The sequence below is a fragment of the Odocoileus virginianus genome, chromosome 4 (assembly GCF_023699985.2).
Source record: "Odocoileus virginianus isolate 20LAN1187 ecotype Illinois chromosome 4, Ovbor_1.2, whole genome shotgun sequence".
In the NCBI taxonomy this organism is placed as follows: Eukaryota; Metazoa; Chordata; class Mammalia; order Artiodactyla; family Cervidae; genus Odocoileus; species Odocoileus virginianus.
Genome location: NC_069677.1, coordinates 12,421,036 through 12,441,081, shown reverse-complemented (window position 1 = coordinate 12,441,081; position 20,046 = coordinate 12,421,036). Strand labels below are relative to the sequence as shown.

Sequence of the window (20,046 nt, the reverse complement as noted above, 5' to 3'; positions counted from 1 at the left end):
TCATTGGAAAAGATCCTGATGCTGGGAAAGATTGAAGGCAGGAGGAGAAGGGGATGACAGAAGATGGTTGGATGGCATCACCGACTCGATGGACATGAGTTTGAGTAAATTCCGGGAGTTGGTGATAGACAGGGAGGCCTGGTGTGCTGCAGTCCATGGGGTCGCAAAGAGTCAGACGTGACTGAGGACTGAACTAAACTGAACTGATCTAATATTTATTATCTTTACTGTTGTATATAAGCCAACCATGGTATGTTATTTTTATCTAATTCTGACAGTGGCCCTTTGAAAGTAGGTGCTGTGACTGTCCCCAGTTTATAGATTAGGAAGCAAATCCCTTTTTTCTTATAATCATATTTGCTGCCTCTCTAGGGGAAATCAAATTTAGAAGGGAAGGAGGATTGCTTAACTTTGCTAATATGCTAACTGTGTAAGCTGAAATTATTGAGCTACTATTTAACATTTAATTTGTAGTCATTTGTATAGATAGTAATATGTAGTGTTTATGAAATATTCGGTGATGGCAATGTAAAGTCTTACAACTCCTTTGGGAAAGATTTTAGCAGTAGTGTCATGAGTCTTAAATCCCATGATCATTGCCTCCTTAGGAGGTAATTTCAGAAGAAAAACTATGTGTCCAGATGTTGAAAGTAAGATCATTTAATAGACTGTCATAAAACTTTATGTCCTTTTTAACATTTAATCTGCTACTACTTCAGTATGGATAGGGAAGGCATTCTTAGCATAGTTCCAAATGATTCAGAGCTGGGGAGGATGATATGATGAGTCTGTCAGGTTTCTTCTGTTGTCATATTATTTGCTAGGTGTCAGTCCTCTCCTGTCAGTTGTTAAGATGATCAGTTTTCAAAAAGAAACTTGTCAACAGAATTGAAATTGAGTGGCAGTCTAGACTAAATCATTGGGTCTAGCCCCTTTTCCCTGGCACCACGATTCTTGATTACCAGTGACCATTGAATTAATCTGGTTTTGTTGTTTAGTCCCTGTGTTGCATCCGACTCTTTTGTGACACCATGGACTGTAGCCCACCAGGCTCCTCTGTCCATGGGACTTCCCAGGCAAGAATACTGGAATAGGTTGCCATTTCCTTCCCAGGGGGACCTTCCTGATCCAGGGATTGAACCCATATCTCCTGTGTCTCCTGCATTGGCAGGTGAATTCTTTACCACTGAGCCATAGGTTTTAATAATTCATGATTTATTTCCTGGCCATCTTTATCTTTACTTTTCTGTAGAAATGCTCATTTTTGGTCTATAGTTTTTCTTTGCTTCATCTTTTTTCTCACTGCCTGATGATCTGGGTACTAGTCATCTCGTGTTTTAGCTGGCTAGCACAATTTACTTCCATGAGTAGTTGATACCAGAAACATTACTGCTGGTTCAGTTACAACTGCTGAGTGGCTCTGTGTTGCCTCATTCTCTAGTAGAGTGGTTCCTTGTGTAGTTGCTCATCTTTCTGACGTATGAGAACTCTTGCCTCTTTTTGTCATGCTCTGTGGACTAGAGTCTTTTCCAGAGCTCTAATTATTATGACTGAAGCTTTTTTTGTATCTGCTGCACGGAGTGATAAAATTTAAAGAAAAAAACCAAAACTTTTAAACACCTGGGATTCAAAAACTTTTTCTTGCACGTTTATTTTGGATATGTATTTTGTATTTAAGTTGCTCTAGTTTTTATACTTATGTGGTTATTTAACAAATTCTTTCCCTCTTTTCCATGCTTTGTATCTTAGGTAGATGATAAAATGCTCAGCTTTCAGGAGGAGGTTTGATTTTTCAAAGTACAAGAATCTAGAAAAGTTAGTAGTTTAGAATGGCATTTTCCATTTTGTCATCTTCAGAATGCTAGTCCTATTAGATGGTCCCTACTGCAAATCACGCCCTCTGAGTAGTCCTTATTCATATATAGTGTTAAAGATCTAAAAAGTCAGGTAGAAAAAAAACACCACAACAACCTGTTAAACTTTAAATCTCATTGTTTCCAAAATTTATTTAACAATGGAACCCATTTAAACAACCAGTCAACACTCTGCAGGACTCTCAAAAAATAATTGGGAAATAACGTCCCAGAGTAACTAGTTTAGAGGTCTGCGGACAACCCTGAAAAGTTTCAAGCATAGTAAAGATTGTGAATTTTGTACTGGAAATGGAGTCTAGTACAGGAGTTGGCAAACTTTTTCTGAAGGCCAGATAGTAATTATTTTCACCTGCTTGGATCGTATGGCCCTTGTTGAAGCTGTTCAACTCTGCTGTGAAAGCAGCCATAGGTAGTGCTAACGTGAGTGAGTATGACTGTTCTAGTAAGACTTCACAGAAACTAGCTGTAGACCAGTAGTGTGCTGTCCCCTCATCTAGCAGGTGTGTGTTTTTTCATAGCAGGTCAAGGAGAGATGGAAAGCACTTTATGATCCTCTTGTACCAGCTCAGAGTTTTACAGTGTGGTTTACTGACTTTTAAGCTGAAGTGTTGAACAGGTTAAGATTTGTATGGCTAATGCCTGTTTCCTCAAATTACTCATATTTGAGTAAGGAATTTGGCCACCTGATTCGAAGAGCTGACTCATTTGCAAAGACCCTGATGCTGGGAAAGATTGAGGGCAGGAGGAGAAGGGATGATGAGATTGTTGGTTGGATGGCATCACTGACTCAATGGACATGAGTTTGGGTAAACTCTGGAAGTTGGTGACGGACAGGGAGGCCTGGCTTGCTGTGGTTCATGTGGTCGCAAAGAGTTGGACATGACTGAGTGACTGAACTGAACTGAACTGAGTAAGGAATTAGAGGGGCAGTTCATCTTCAGGATTTACATTGAGAAATTGTATACTAGAAATTTTTTTTAAAGAGTTTTATGTGGCATTGACTTCTGGTCTTCTATTTCATGTCCATAACACTTTGAAGAAAGGAGATTACCACACACAGTGTTTTTTGTCTTTTGCAAGATGTGTGTGAATGATGGGGTGGTATGTGTTTTAATCTCAGTGAGCTAAACTGTAATTCTACTGTTATTAAATGGTTAGAAGGCATTAATTTGATAAAATAGCACAGGAAGTATATTGCATGTGTGTAGCATTTATGTATAAAACTATCAATAATACAATTGAAAATGTTTATATTCTCTTCCCTGGTAGATCCCTCTTTGGGGACTTTTATCTTAAGGAAGCAATCTGAAATTTGGAAAAAGCTGTACTCTCAGAGAATGCTTATTTAATACAGAAAAAATTAGGGATAACTGAGTACCTGACAAGGACTGTCTATATAATTTATATACCACTAGGTGAAATTTTATGCATCTATTTTTTTAACTGGTATCTATTAAAAATAATATTAACCTGCTGGATAAAAATATTAGCACTCTTGGTATAGGAAATTTTAAAATGTTAATTAAAACATATATATATGTGTGTGTGTGTGTATATATATATATATATATATATATATGAAAAAAATTATATAAATATGATGACAACATTAGTTTTTTCCCCCATGATGAGACTTTGGGAGATTTAAGCTCTTTTTTTGCATATTTTTCAAGTTGTACTAAGTATACATTTGTATTTTTTAATGAAGATAAAATATATTTTTAGTAATCTGTTTATAACTTATAAACAGTGAACTGTTTATAACTAATAGCAATTTCTTTTGAATATTTATTCCAGAGAGTAGCAGATCGACTATATGGTGTGTATAAAGTACATGGGAATTACGGGCGAGTTTTCAGGTATGCATTATACAAACTTTTATAATAAACAACAGTTAGCTTTAATCAGCTTTTTGCATAAGAACTGTAATTCTTGCATATATATGAGTCTGCAAAGCAAAAGATAATTTTTAATTGTTATTTATTTATTTTCTGTGCTGGGCTGGGTCTTCTAGTATGTATGTGCCTTCTAGTTGTGGCGCACAGGCTTAGTTGCCCTGCAGCCTGAGGGATCTTAGTTCCCTGACCAGGGATCCAACCCACGTTCTGTACGTTGAAAGGCAGATTCTTAACCACTGGACCACCAGGGAAGTCCCAAAAGCTTATTTTAAAAATCCTGTTCAGTAGTAGTAGTCTTCAGACTTTTCCTGCAAGCTCTTAATTCCCTGGTCAGGGATCAAACCCATACCCCCATGTAGTGGCAGAGACTGGACTGCCAGGGAGTTTTAAGTCTTCAAACTTTTTGTTGTAAAGCCTTTCTTTAAATAAAAAATAGTAAAGGAGTCTAATATATTGAGCAGATAAAATATAAACTTCTCTTAAGCAGTGAGCAGTGTCTTTTATTTTCTTGGCAGATTGCCCAAGGAGATTCCTTTTAAATCACTGTCATATTAAGTTGGTGGTTTCCTTTTTCTTTTTTTTTTTTCTTTGTTTCACTTTATAATTTCTGAGGCTTTTGCAAGATGGGTTTTTCAGTCTTGGGGTAATATTAGTGTAAATTAGAATGTTTACTTATATATGTAACTTGCATATGTTGGTAATTTTTGAGACTTTTCTTTTGTAAATTTTTGTTTGTTAATTATTTTAGTTGTGAAATTTTAGTAGTTATTATCCATATCTCCTTGTGAGAAAGACTCTCCTTCCTATGTTCTGTCCTTTTGATTGAAGTAATAAAAAATAATTCATTTAACATGTTTGAATAGGTAGTATATTCATATAATACAAAACTCAATAGGAACAAAAGCTTATATAGTGAAAAGTCTCTTTGCTCCTGCCTGCCAACCTCCCAGGTCTCTTCCTCTGAGGCAACTACTAGCAGTTTCTGAGTTACTTGTGTATCCTTCCAGTAAAATGTATTGCAGCACTGTCAATGTATATATTAACACACAAACAGATGCATTCTACTCCTTCCCCCCCCCTTTTTTTAACATGGAAAGGGAGCATATTGTGTATATTGCTATGTTCACTTCTTTTATGTTGCTTTTTTTAACTTAACAATTGTTATCAGCAAATAACTGTATTGGGCTTTATTGAGCTGGAGCATCATAATTTATTTAACCAGTTTCTTCTTGATAATTATTTCTAATCTGCTGTTGCATTCAGTGCTTTAATTAATGTTCATGTTCATGTCATTTCACACATGATTGAGTATATATATAGGGTAAAATTCTACAAATGTTGTTACTGGATCTAAGGATAATTGAGTTGGTAGATACTGCCAAATTTCCCTGTATGGAAGATATTCAACTCCCATCATCAAAAGGTTAATAGCTATTTCCTCAGATCCTCACCTAAACAATTTTTAGTGAACTTTTGTCTTTATCAGCCTGATGGTGAAAAATGCCTTCTCACTGTAGTTATAATTTGTATTACTCTAATTATGAATGAAGTTAAACTTTTTTCCTGATGATTAATAGCCTCTATTTTATTTTATTCTTTTAATTTTATAAACTGTCTGTATGTATCTTTGGCCGTTTTTTTCCTGTCGGGCTGGTAGCCTGTTTTCTTATTTGATTTGCAAGAGTTGTTTATCTTTTAGGAGAATTAGACCTTTGTGAAATGGATTGCAGCTTTTTCCCCACTTTGTCATATGTCTCTTGACTTTGTGGCTTTTAATATACAAAAATATTCAATCTGTTAAATTCAGTTGACATGCAAGTGATTAGTTTATTTTCCTTTATAAAGTCATAGCCTCTGACTTTTTGTATATCTTAGTAAGGTCTCCCCCTTATGAATAATAAAGCATACATTTTTCATTTCTTCTGTATTTTTGTGGTTCTGTAAATTTTGGATTCATCTGAAATTTATTTGAATATCAGTGTTAAGACGTAGCACACACAGCCAAAAAAAAAGAATCATATTGTAAACAGCCAGCACTAAAAAAGGATTAACTGTTGCTATTACTATTTTGAGAGTAAACATGAGTAAAATTATCAGAAGGAGGTATGTTTATTTATGTTTGTTTTCCTTCCTTGACAGTTTTAAAAACCATGTGAGAGTTTTCCTTTCTGGTATTATAAGCATATAATCTTGATATTTCAAGAACAATTTATAAAGACTACAGATTAACAGAATCATAGTGTTTTAATTTTTTTATGATATTATGCAGTTGAAGGTGTTTATTATACATTCTTTACATAGCAGAAAAATTGGAAACAATCTTGAATGGTTCAGAAAATGGTTAAAAAAATTGAGTTGCCACTGAAACAATGCTGAGAACAAATTAATAATGTGGAGACCTGGAGAAGGAAATGGCAACCCACTCCAGTATCCTTGCCCGAGAAATCCCATGAAGGGAGGAGCCTGGCAGGCTACAGTGCATGGGGTAACACCTAATTTTATCTTGGCAATTTTTCATTTTTCCTCCCAAAGAGGCACTCCTCAGCTGTGTGAGCTTCGACTCCAATGAATCTGGACTGATCCCTGACTCAAGATACTTAAGAAAGACATTTATAGTGATGATGCTCATAGATTTTATATATGCATTGAAGACATACATACCAAATCTTGTACACAGAAAAATGAGTCATCTGTACACTGAAAAGTCAAAAGTAATAGTTCCTATGTGCTGGGAACATGAGAAAATATTTTTTCTCCCCCCCCCTTTTTTTTTAAAGTTTTCCGTAATTGGGAGAAATTTTTTCAAAATGGTGGAAAGTGAATTTTATAGAAACCCAGTAAATAATTTTCAAGAAAATTTTAAAAGCAAAAACAAATATAACTAAAATTCCATGACTCTAACAAAACTATTTTAAGTTTTACACTTTTTTGCTATGATTTGACCACATTCACTGTCTTATAGTTACAACAAAATAAATATTTATAATTTACTTACTAAAAAAATAATAATAATAATAATGTGGGGAAATACTGTTAATAAGAAAAAACATGGTACAAAGTTGCATCTACTACATGATCTCAGCCATATTAAAATAAGTAAAAATAACTAGAAGAAAATACATCAAATTATACCATCTCTTAGTATTTAAGATTATAGATCTTCCCCCCCTTTATTATAGTATATACATCTTCCATAAAAAGGAATTTTTATTTCAGGAATTTCACTGAAATGGTAACAAAATCATCTGTGGTTCCAGTAGACTTTGTTGTGCAACTTTAGTGCAAGTTACTGAAGTTTTATGGTACACCCAGTATTTCTGTACAGTTGTCTTTTTCTGCTACCTATTAAGATAGTGACATGTAATCATGTGTGGTTATCACAGTCATTCATGTAGAGTTTAAAAATATACATGCCTCAGCTCTATCCTAGAAATTCTGATTAAGTAGATCAAGAGCAGGACAAGCATTCATAGTTTCTGAAAGCTCCACGGTTGATTTAAATAGGCACTGTAGCTGAGAAAGTTGTCTGTAAGCAGAAACTGTTTTGTATGATACTAACTTTGTACTTAACTGCAGATATAAACTTTTGAATTAGCATTTTTAAAGCCTTCACTTGCATTTAGTTGTTAAACTTCAGGGGAAAGGAGCATATTTGAGTCACGGAAAATAAATGGTCAAGAAAAAAATAAAATAGATATCATACTGTTTAAAAGCTAACTAGGAAAAAAACATCAAAGGTTCTGTTTAATAATATTGCATATCCAATTCATGATAGTTTTGGTTTTATCTCTTTCTTCATAGTGAGTGGAGTGCCATAGAAAAAGAAATGGGTGATGGACTGCAGAGTGCTGGTCATCATATGGATGTGTAAGTACCCAGAGAATTTAAGGTAGAACTGGAGGTAACATTTAGTGCAAAAGTGTAAGTGATTCTTCTGTTTTTAAAAAGGTTACTGGCATTTGTATTGTGCTTTCTGTATACAGATTTGACTTAAAGAAGTTTATCTCAGGAATGCAAGATTAACATTTAAAAATCTTTCAGTTCAGTTCAAATGTTAGCAGAACAGAGAAGAAAATCCAGATGTTCATTTCAATGTATGTAGAAAGCATTTAAACATCCATTCACAGTAAAAATTTTCATCAAACTAGGAATATAAAGAATTTCCTCAGTGTAAAACATACAGCTAATACTGTACTTAAATAGTAAAATATTGATGTTTTCTACTAAAATCAGGAATAAGGCAAGATTGTCTGCTCCACCACTACTGGTGGAAGTGGTAGCAGAGGTCCTGGTCAGCGCAGTAAGGCAAGAAGATCAGATAAGTGGCATACGTCTTAGAAAGGAAGAAGGAAAACTGTCCTGCCTTTATTGGCAGTTAACAGGATTTTTCTGTAGAAAATAATCAACCAAAAATGCTGTAGAGCTTACAACTGAGTTTAATGAGAATGCATGATACATAATGAATATATAAAAAGAACATTTTTGCATACTAGTAAAATTAGAAAATAAAAAGCTTAAAAATGCTGTTTATAATAGTGTGAAAGACCTCTACACTGAAAACTTTATATATAAACATTGCTGAGAGAAACTAAATACCTAAATAAAAGGTGAGATTAAACCATGTTCATAGATTGGAAGACTCAGTAGTGTTAATATGAGCATTCTTCCTAAATGACAGTCCCAATCAAACCTCCAGTAATTTTTAATAGAAATTAATCAGCTGATTTGAAAATGTATATAGAAATTCAAAGAATATGAAGTAGTCCAAACAATCTTGAAAAAAAGGACAAAGTTGAATGTATTACCTGATTTCAAGACTTACTATAAAGCTGTAGTTATCAGGCAATATTGAGATAAACAGATCCATGGAATAGGGTAGAATTCAGAAATAGATCTACATTTACATAGCTCATTTCAAGAATGGTTCTAGAATAACTGGATATCTTCATAGGAAAAAAAACTAAACCTTGAGGGCTTCCCTTTTGAATCAGCATTAGAGAGTCCTCCTGACAATGTAGGAGCCACCGGTTCAACCCCTGCTCCCGGAAGAGCCCACATGCCACACGGCAGCTAAGTCCCTGCGCCACAACTACTGAGCCTGTGCTCTGGAGCCCAGGAGCCACAACTTCTTAGCCAATGTACTGCAGCTACCGAAGTATGCATTCCCTAGAGCCCGTGCCCTGCAACGAGAAGCCCATGCACTGCAGCTGGAGAGTAGCCCCCGCTCTCTGCAAATAGAGAAAAACCCATGCAGCAACAAAGACCCAGCATAGAAAGGAAGATGGAAAACTGTCTTTATTAGCAGTTAACAGGATTTTTTCTGTATAAATTTTATTTTTTCTGTTGAAAATGAGTAATTTTTTTAAAAAGTGAATCATTTTTAAAAAAAGGAACCTTGAGCCATATCTCATATCTTACATAAATGCTAATTCAATTTGGATGATATACATCAATATAAAACCTTAAACTACAGCTTTTAGTAGAAAATAGGAGAATATTTTAGCAGCCTTCGAGTAAGCAAAATATTTTTTTTAAAGGACATGAAAGGAAAAACAATCTTTTAAAAATGGTAAATTGTTCTTCAAAATTAGAATTTTGGGATCTCCCTGATCTTCCAGCAGTAAAGACGACCTGCTTCCAGTGCAGGGAGCACTGGTTTGAGCCCTGGGTAGGGAACTGCTACCTAACATGTTGTGCCAAAAAACAAAAAAAATTAATTAAAAATTTGGCTTATCAAAAACTTCTGTTGTAAGTGGAAGGGATGTAGGAGTGTAGTCAGTTGGGGAAGATAAGTTCAGGAGATGGATGGTGGTAATGGTTGCACAGCAGCATGAAGGTACTCAAAGCCACTGAACTATATACACCAATAAATTGTTAAAAAGGTGAATTTTACGTTACATTTTACCACACACACAAAAACACACCCCATTAAGATGGTGAAGAGGCAAGCCACAGACCGGGAGCAAACATTTCCAACCAAAATACATAAAGAACTCCTACAACTGATCAACAAAGAGACAAAAATATTTATTTTATTTAAATATCATTTTTCTTTGGATTATTGTTTAAGCTGACCAGCTGCTTTTCAACTATTTTGTTGTCTTTATGCATTCTGTTGACAGGACAGTCTCAGTATTTGCAGGAATTTGGGATTATCCCTTCACTTGGTTTATGTAAATGTTAAATAAAATTAATTTTACTACTAATACCTAAAACATCTTTACCACTTGCCTCTTTATCCACACTGTTTTCCTGTCTTCAAGCCACCAGCCGCTTACCTTCTTTTTTGTTTTCTTAACATTAACTTTTCCAGAATCGTAGATTTATGAACTACAGACAGTTGTTCCTACTCTGAACAACATTCTCAAGACATTTTTCAGTCACATAGGACAAAGTCCACACTCTCACAAATGTAAATTTATATTTACAGAATATGTATTTTGCCTACTTTCATAAATACTATAAGCATGTTGCTTTTCAGTGAGCATTAACTTAGATTTTTTGTTTATTTTTTAATTCAGTAAACTTGTTTACTTAACTACATGTAGAAGCAGGCTTGGAGACATAAAGTATATTTTTCTTTTATGCCCATGCTAAGGAATCAGAATTAATTTGAAAAAAGAATGCTACTTATACCCTACAGAAATAATAAATGACATAGCCCATGTCCTTAGGAATTTATAATGTGATCAGAGAAAGTGTTGTTGCTCAGTTGTGTCCGACTCTTTTTGACCCCATAGGCTGCACCCCATGGACTCTGTCCATCTAATTGCCCAGGCAAGAATACTGGAGCAGGTAGACATTCCCTTCTCCAGGGGATCTTCCCAACCCAGGGATTGAACCTGGAGCTCTTGCGTTGCAAGCAGATTGTTTACCATCTGGGCCACGAGGGAAGCCCTGGTGATCAGAGAAAACCAACACAACACATTTCTTTTTTTTTTTAAACTTTTTATTTCGTATTGGAGTATAGCCGATTAACAGTGTTCTGATAGTTTGAGGTGAACAGTGTAGGGACTCAGTGATGCGTATACCTGTAAGAGACATTTCTTTGATAAGATTTAAGTTCTCAGTTTTTGACAAGAGATCAGAAGTAGAGTGATGAACAGGGACCAAAGTCTGGGGAGATTTCTAGAGGTGTTGAGGATTTGGAAAGGCAGTATGGAGAGCCGCTATAGTTCTGTGCAAAGGAAGACTCAGAACAAGAATGGCACAACAGTGAGGGACTTGTCCAGATCAAAGCAGAGGTTGCTACTGAGAGTTAGAGTAAAATAATGCTTCTAAAATTTTCTGTGATCTTTATTTGCTCAACTGTTCCTTCTGTAGCTTTTTGACTTTATGTAGTTGCTATCAGGGGGTACTAAATTCTTCAATTATACTAAATTCTTATTCTTTCTACAGATTTTGTAGCCCTTTTTATACTACATTTAACAAAAGATACTACAGTGCTCATTAAGCTACCTTAAGAAGGACAATTTTTTTGTTTGCTTTGTTCTTTTAAAAAGCAAGGGCTTTATCACCAAGCCCTTGCTAAACACATTTTGGTAAAATTCCGTAGAATTGTCATGGTAATTAAGGATTGCTGTTGGGGGGAGGGATAAATTAGGAGTGTGGGATTAACAGACACAAACTACATAAAATAAGTAACAAGGGCATACTGTATAGCACAGGGCACTATATTTAATATCTTGTAATAACCTATAATGGAAAATTTGAAAGAAATAAATATATAATTGAATCACTTTGCTATATACCTGAAACTAACATAGTATTGCAAATCAACTATACTTCAATTAAAAAGTTGCTATAAATGTTTCTAAATGCTTATTCAAATTTTTTGTACTTTGGTCATTCATGGGTAGCAAATGGTCAATGGACTATGCTTTGAATAGCCCTTCTTTAGAATATTAATATTTTGTGTCTTGATAAAAGTTACTATATACATTATTTTTTAAACAGATATGCATCTTCTATTGATGATATTTTGGAAGATGAAGAACATTATGCAGATCAGTTAAAGGAGTATCTTTTTTATGCAGAAGCATTGCGGTAAGTATAATACATGTTCCAGATGCAGTCCTATGGCTGGTCAACACTCTCTTCATCTGTTACTCTAAAATAAAGAGAATAAGGTGATTTTTAAATGAATTCCTTCCCCTAGATATTGAATGAGATCTCACTGTATTCCTATCTGTTGCAGAGTGCTAGACATAGGAATTTTTTTTTTTTTTCATTTATTTTTGTTAGTTGGAGGTTAATTACTTCACAACATTTCAGTGGGTTTTGTCATACATTGACGTGAATCAGCCATGGAGTTACATGTATTCCCCATCCCGATCCCCCCTCCCACGGCCCTCTCCACCCAATTCCTCTGGGTCTTCCCAGTGCACCAGGCCCGAGCACTTGTCTCATGCATCCCACCTGAGCTGGTGACCTGTTTCACTATAGATAATATACATGCTGTTCTTTCAAAACATCCCACCCTCGCCTTCTCCCACAGAGTCCAAAAGTCTGTTCTGTACATCTGTGTCTCTTTTTCTGTTTTGCATATAGGGTTATCATTACCATCTTTCTAAATTCCATATATATGTGTTAGTATGCTGTAATGTTCTTTATCTTTCTGGCTTACTTCACTCTGTATAATGGGCTCCAGTTTCATCCATCTCATTAGAACTGATTCAAATGAATTCTTTTTAATGGCTGAGTAATATTCCATGGTGTATATGTAGGAATTTAAGACAACCCTGATCCCTGGTGGTCAGATGATAAAGTGTCTGCCTGCAATGCAGGAGACTTTAGTTCGATCTCTGGGTTGGAAAGATACCCTGGAGAAGGAAATGGCAACCTACCAGTATTCTTTCCTGGAGAATCCCATGGACAGAGGAGCCTGGAGGGCTACAGTCCATGGGGTCACAAAGAGTCGGACATGACTAAGCAACTTAACACTGTCACCATATTTGAAACATTATATTGATAAAACCTGTTAGTCTCTGACTTCAGGGCTGTCTGTATATTCTTTCTGCTTTTTTCCAGCTTGGAGATTGGAAGCAAAGTACACATTGAGTGTGTGTTATCATGATCTGTCATTAGATTGTATATTACCTTTAAATTCTGTGACGTTTCCATACCTGCGTATTTTATCTCCTTAGTAAGATTGTAAAATTTCTTAATGTCAGGACTTTGTCTTCTGTTTTTGTGGTATCTCCTACAAGGCCAAACAGAATTCTCTGGGAGATATTCCAGTTTAGAAAAATGAATCATTTTCCTGCCACTTTTAAAATCAGTGTAAGAATTCTGTTAATAAAACAGAAGAACAATATTCCTTTGGCTGTTCAGTAGCTGGGATGAAAACATCACATTGTTAGCCTTTTTCCTTCTAGAGCTTTGAGTAGTAGAGGTCACACCAGGCTTTTACCAAAGGAAGGTTGCTCAGCACAATGGAATTCTTTGCAACTCTTAAAGATTATAGAAAAGATGAATGTATATTGATAAAGAAACGTGTCCTTGGTATATAGTTCAGAAATGCCTAGTTAAAGTCTAGAACAATATATACCACCTATTAATATGAATTGTGTCTGGATAGTAGAACTAGGGAGAAGAAAGTGTTCTTGAAACTTATTTAGTACATTCCTGTATTAGAATCTTTTTTTTTTTTTTAGTGAGCAGGGATTACTTTTATGATAATGAAAACTAATAGACATTTCTCAATAGAAAACTTTGAGATAATCTTTTTAAACAATATTCAGTTGTTATGTGAGATTATAGCATTAGTTCCAGTGCTGTACAAAAAAACCTTTTTTAAAAAATGTATGTGATAAAAATTTAATTTAGCAGAACCTAAGCATAAAAACTTTATAAATCAAAAAAGGTTGTTTTCTATCTGGGCTACTACATTTTAATGTTGGGCTACTACATTTTAAGCTTAAAAATTCTATATATAAAACTTCTGATCATAGTACGTGAATGCCTCCACTTTACTCCCTGGGGAAAAATTTAACATGTTAATAATTAGAGAGGCCACAAAAATTAAATGGCAAAAATTAAATTTTTTTCCTAGGGCTGTGTGCAGGAAACATGAACTTATGCAGTATGACTTAGAGATGGCTGCTCAGGACCTAGCATCCAAGAAGCAGCAGTGTGAGGAACTGGCAACTGGGGTGAGCTATTTTCCATTTGGGTCTTTGGTATTATTATAACGAACTTTAAGTGAAATGGGCTGCAGGGTGCCTGTAGCTTTTAAAGGGGAGTAATTTGTGGACAACTTTATAATTCTTTTGGTTGTGATCTTAACATAAAAAGATATAAGCCATTAGGGACTTCCCTGATGGTCCAGTGGTTAAGACTATGTGCTTTCATTGCAGGGAGCACGAGTTCAATCCATGGTCAGGGAACTAAGGTCCCACATGCTGCGTTGTGGTGGCCAAAAAGTAAAATTAAATTTAAAAAATTAAGTCTTAAAAAAAAGCAACCATTAAAACATATATAGCGTTACAAGAAATTTTGCCAGATTGCACTGTGTAATAAGAACCATCTCTTTTCTGATTAAGTCTAAGTGGAAAAAACCATTATTCTTTGGGATTGAAATAATGACCTTTGCATGGTTTAATTTTATCACTTACATTGTAGAAATTTTAGTTAACTTTGAAAAACTTTGCCCTGTTAGAATCAGTGCCTCTCTCCTAACAGAGAACTTTTTGTGTACTTTATTCTTGAATCCTTACAGTGAGTACTTGTGAAGAAAATTTTGTATCTGACTATATTAGACTTAGATAATTTTTATAATCAGCTTTCTATTGTCCAGCTATTTCATTGGAATAAATAAGCTGTCATGGTGAGAGCACACAATCTGAAGTCATGAAGCAATGACAGTGCCACTGTTTATAAGTCATTTCATAGTTAACAAGTCCTTGACTTCCCTGCTGGCTCAGACGGTAAAGCATCTCCCTACAGTGTGGGAGACCCGGGTTCAAACCCTGGGGTGGAAAGATCCCCTGGAGAAGGAAATGGTAACCCACTCCAGTATTCTTGCCTGGAAAATCCCATGGATGGAGAAGCCTGGTAGGCTACAGTCCATGGGGTCGCCAAGAGTCAGATACGACTGAGCAACTTCACTTTACTTTTACAAGTGCTTGTGGGCTACCCACATAAAGATACATGGGGAAGGATCTTTGACCATGAAGCAGATACACACTGGCTTGATTTATTTTTAAAATCCAGGGGAAATTTCCAGTCCATTTTCAGGGAGCTTGGCTCTCTACTCCTGCATTTGCAGGGAAGAGCGTTTCCTTCAATAAATTCCAGAGAGTGAAGAGATGGTGAAGTTTGAGGCTTGGGTTTAGTCATTCTTTTTATTAATAGATAACCAAGTTTTAGTGTGAATTATGCAGATTTTAAGTGGTTTTTTCAGTTTGGTTTATTTTCATTGTTGCCTGTTGAATTTTATCCATTTTTTATGATCACAGAATAATTGAAAAAATATGACTGCTGACATAAATAACTTGCCTAGTATTTCACCTGGAAGTTTTCTATATGATGAAGAAGCTCAGTTAAAATTTTTCCTTTTTCGATTCTTCAACATTTTCTTGTATTATAAGCCTTACTAGTAGCCCCTTGGTTGTATGGTTTGTGGTGTTCTGTCTGAGGTAGGGGGAAAATGACTATGTCCTCTTTAAAAAAAATTTGTGGTAAAATATACAGAACATAGCATTTATTATTTTAACCATTTTTCAAGTTCAGTAGTAGTAAGTTCATTTACATTGTTGTACAGCAAACCTGCAGAACTCTTGATCTTGCAAAATTGAAACTCTATACTTATTAAATATCAACTATTAATTTCCCTCGTCACCTTGCCCTTGGCAGTCACCATTCCACTTTCTGTCTCTCTAAGTTATACTACTATGGATACTTCATGTAAGTAGACTTGTACTGTATTTGTCTTTTTGTGACTGGCTTATTTTACTTAGCACAGTGTCCTCAAGGTTCATCCATATTGTAGCGTGTGTCAGAATTTTCTTCCTTTTTAAGACTGAAAAATATTTCAGTGTATGGATGTTATTTATCCATTCATCTGTTTCTGTTTCATTTTAGACTGTGAGAACATTTTCTTTGAAGGGAATGACTACCAAGCTGTTCGGTCAAGAAACTCCAGAGCAGAGAGAAGCCAGAATAAAGATGCTAGAAGAACAAATAAAGGAAGGAGAACAACAACTTAAGTCTAAAAATCTGGAAGGCAGGTAAAAATGCTGGGATGTTTAACATGGCTAGACTTTAGGCTCTGTGGCAGGTGGCTTATAACGATTCCTAGCTTCATCAGTCCCTGGATGTAGCCTCAATCTTCTAAAATACAGTGATTGACGATTCCTGAGAAATTTGAGTAATCAAAAATCATGTTACACAGAAACAGTTGTGTTAGTGTTGGGGAAAGGGGAAGAAGAAAGTGTTTAAACTTCATAATATTATTTTCTTGCACTTTACATGATTTCTATCCTTTGCATATTTCCTCCACTCTTTTCTGTCAGTTAAAAGCCTCATCATTCTGCAATGCCCAGCTCTTGAACTGCTTCCTTTGTTAAGCCTTCTCTTATCCTCACAGGCTGTCACAGCACTTGGTTAATGCCCTTATCCCACAGCAGTTTGTACAGTGTGACTGTCTCTGGCTAAATTACAAACCCTTCAAAGACACAGTGATTGTGTCTTCTTCATCTTTATGTCCCAGCACCTTGCATATGACTTAGAATATAATTATTCCATAAATATTTTCAGAAATTCACTTCTCAGAGATCTACCATGGACTTTTGGGCTCATTTTTCATGTTGTTTTTGTCAGTTTTGACAGTTGTTGAGTAGATCAAGGCAGACCAAGAGTTTCACTGATTTGGAGGTGGTTTTAATTTTTGAAACTGCTGGTGTCAAGTAAGTCAAAGTTAACTCATGAACAGAATTAAAAAGACAAATGGATCACATGTTTAAAAAAAAAGACAAATGGCTCTCAGAATTTTTAAAACTCTAGTTGTCATTTAAAGAAAATACATGATAAATGTGATACATAATCCATCTTGTTGAAAAGACTGTATGTTTTGCAGTGACTCCAGGCAGGTAAGTTCATGCGGCATCTGTTGGCTTGTAAGTTGGTTCAAGGAGCCATTTACATCTGTTTTACAGGAATAATTTGAAGCTGGAATTCATGGTAAAAGAGACTATTAAAATGTAGAAGAGTGTATGACTGTCTGCTTTTTCTCTCACTTTATAGACAAAAACCCAACTCAGATGAGAAGTGTTTATTTGAATTAATAATATATAGTTTATTTAAATAAGAATAATAATGATGACTATACCCTTTGTTTCAGAGAGTTTGTCAAAAATGCTTGGGCTGATATTGAACGCTTCAAAGAACAAAAGAACCATGATTTAAAGGAGGCCCTCATAAGCTACGCAGTCATGCAGATCAGTATGTGCAAAAAGGTAGGTTTTGGTTTCATTGAAGGTACGAGTATATTCAGAAGTGCTGGCAAGTTTCTTTAAAATCAGTTTCTTATTTGGAACAAAGTATATATCATTTTTATTTTTAAAGTCCATTCTTCTCTTCCAGAATGTTTCCCAGTTTCTCTACTTAATTTTGAAAGAAGTATCATAATTAAAATCTTAATTACCAAGTCTCCACTCATCTAAAGTTCCAAATTTGTATGCCCTGTTTTTACTTGTATTTGAAAATATGTACTAAAAACATTACTATGGTTATGTGATATTCTTGAACAGGGCAGTAAAATACCATTTCTAACAGCGATACATACTTTCACTGAAAAATGGTCTAAACGTTAGGGTTTAGATAAAGTAGTATCTAATGGAGTATTCATTGTTAGAAAAGTCAAGATAGATCTCACATGCACTGTCCTAATAAGATGGATCTCACATGTACTGTCCTAATGAGATGTCCTAATAGAACGGCAGATGAGAAAACAGGCTACACACTAGTGCATATAATGCAATCCTGTTTTTGTGGGAAAGAGGAAAGTGTGTATTTTTTAAATGATTGTATATATACAAATGAGTTTGAAAAGATACACATGAAAGTGTGTATTAATAAACATGTCACTGATACCTCTCGTATAAGGTATGAACACTGAAGCTTATTCTGGTTAAAATAAGTGTTTTGGCAGTGATGGAAATTTTTTTAAATGATGTTGTAAGAACAAAATGTATAATATTCCTTGACCTCATTTTCAGAACCCCAGAGCTGCCTATGTGATCACCAGTCAGTACTGGTGCTTTACATTTCTCTAGTGCTTCTTAATTTATTGAGTGATTCAGCATGCTTTATCTCAGTAAATCATTTAGTAAGTCAATCTGGGACATTAAAGGATTCTTGTGTGGTTTTGTTTTGTTTTTCTTTTTGTGTTTCATCAGGGAGGAAAAAAAGCTAAAAAGATTAATTTTTTTCCTATTGTTCAAAGCCTCAATAAATATTGATTAACTTTAATGTGTAAGTATTAAAATTTCTTCATAAATTAGCAGTTATTGAAGAATATATATATATAAACAGGATATATATATATCTTGTTTGTTGAAAACATACCTTCCACCACTGTCTAGATTTTACTATTACATTTTTTACAAACGTGCATTTTTGTTTAAGCCTATTAGGTATATAATAGCATGTTAGTTTTTGCTAAATAGCCTGCTGTAACCACTGAGAGGGAGTTCATAACTTTTTATCAAAATATTGGTTATTAGGTTAATAAATTAATAATATTTAATTGTTAGACTAATCAGGTTTTTTTGTTTCAGATATTGCAAAACTTGTTTGCTTTATAAGTAGAAATGATATGAATATATGATATGAGTAAATGAGTCTTTCAAAAAGAAGTAGGAGTTCGGTATCTTTTTTGAAGACAGGCTCATACAATGATTCTATTTCACAAGTATTTCACTTTGACTTATATTTGCCATTGCCAGAAAAAGTGTTCTGTTTGTTGTACTTATTAATTATTCCAAAAGTTGAAACCTAACATACCAGTAAGCCAAGTACTTGGCCTTTCAAAATCCTTCCAAAATTACATTTTAAGGTTTTGGGGCCTTTTTTTTTTTTTTTTTGGTTTGTTTGTTTTAAAAGGGAATTCAAGTTTGGACCAATGCTAAGGAATGCTTTAGCAAGATGTAATCCTGTGAAATGAATTTCTCTTCAATCAAAGTACCCCAAAACAGAAGCACAAGTAAATAAAAAGATTTGTTACCCTGCATACACAAAAATATATAGTAAGTTGAGTAAGTTCAACTTTCATTAATTTGATTGTATTAATATAGCACAAAAGGATGTATTTTAATGAAGATTAAATATTATAATTTGAGGTTTTGGGGACTGGTGCTGATTGTAAAATGTTAATTAGATAAAATATACCAACAGATTGTTGCTTCTGAACCAGTGTCTGAGTGTCAAGATGTTAGGTCATTTCTAGAAGTTCGTTTCAAGTGCCCACTGTTTCATATCTGCTTATGTAGGGAGTCTTTCCCTAAGACTGAATTTTTATCTTTATTTGGTAAGGCCCACTAATCTATCACAGAGGGTTAATTTTTCTTGCCTTACAGTTGAGCTGTTTGGTTTGACAAAGCTCAGCTGAAATTTAGTGTGAAATCTAAGAATTTCTCCTACATGCATTAATGCCCCCAAACATTACATACACTAGACAATGCCTTCAGTGTGTGTTTTACCAGAATTTTGATATGGTCAAAATTTTATACTGCCAACAAAGAAGACTCAACTTCTCAGTGGAATACATTGTTATAATCTAGGAAGTGCTATATAGAAAGTTTTGAGTATGTTACATATACAAGCATTAAATTCTTAAATAATTCTTAACCTCAGTGATGAGCCTAAATTTACTCTGCTTGGCTCTCTACACATGGCATTTCAGGGTACAAGATGTAGCATTTCAATGTATAAGATATATGTAGTGAACATATGTATTATTATCTTCATTATTATCATCCTTTTTTATTGCTTGGCTATAATTTTTATAAAGATAAATTATATTGCTTTTGTGTATGTGTTTTTGTGGTATATGTTCAGAAGCCAAGCACCCTTGGAATTTGCTAGCTTTGCAGAACTCTACATGTATACTCATTATTACTAATTATGTAAAAAAAAATTTTTCAGTACTGTTCAACATTTGACTTTTTTACATGTTTGAAATGTTGCTGAATTTTTGTGCTGTTTGCCAGACTTATACAGTAAATAAATGAAATACTGTATTGATTTTCATATGATTTTTGTTATTTAACAAA

The 20,046-nt window shown here is 34.6% G+C and overlaps 1 protein-coding gene across 2 annotated transcripts in view; it reads left to right on the top strand.

Moving 5' to 3' along the window:
• Positions 1-20,023, top strand: part of SNX4 (sorting nexin 4) — a 52,406-nt gene extending 32,383 nt beyond the window's left edge. For both annotated transcript variants that reach the window (XM_020893631.2, XM_020893632.2), the window contains 7 exons: positions 3,672-3,733; positions 7,574-7,639; positions 11,729-11,818; positions 13,827-13,926; positions 15,857-16,002; positions 17,115-17,229; positions 18,878-20,023. In XM_020893631.2, coding sequence (XP_020749290.2) covers positions 3,672-3,733; positions 7,574-7,639; positions 11,729-11,818; positions 13,827-13,926; positions 15,857-16,002; positions 17,115-17,229; positions 18,878-18,925 — 627 coding nt within the window. In that variant the 3' untranslated portion in view covers positions 18,926-20,023. The remainder of the gene's footprint in view (positions 1-3,671; positions 3,734-7,573; positions 7,640-11,728; positions 11,819-13,826; positions 13,927-15,856; positions 16,003-17,114; positions 17,230-18,877) is intronic.
• The last annotated feature ends 23 nt before the right edge of the window (positions 20,024-20,046 follow it).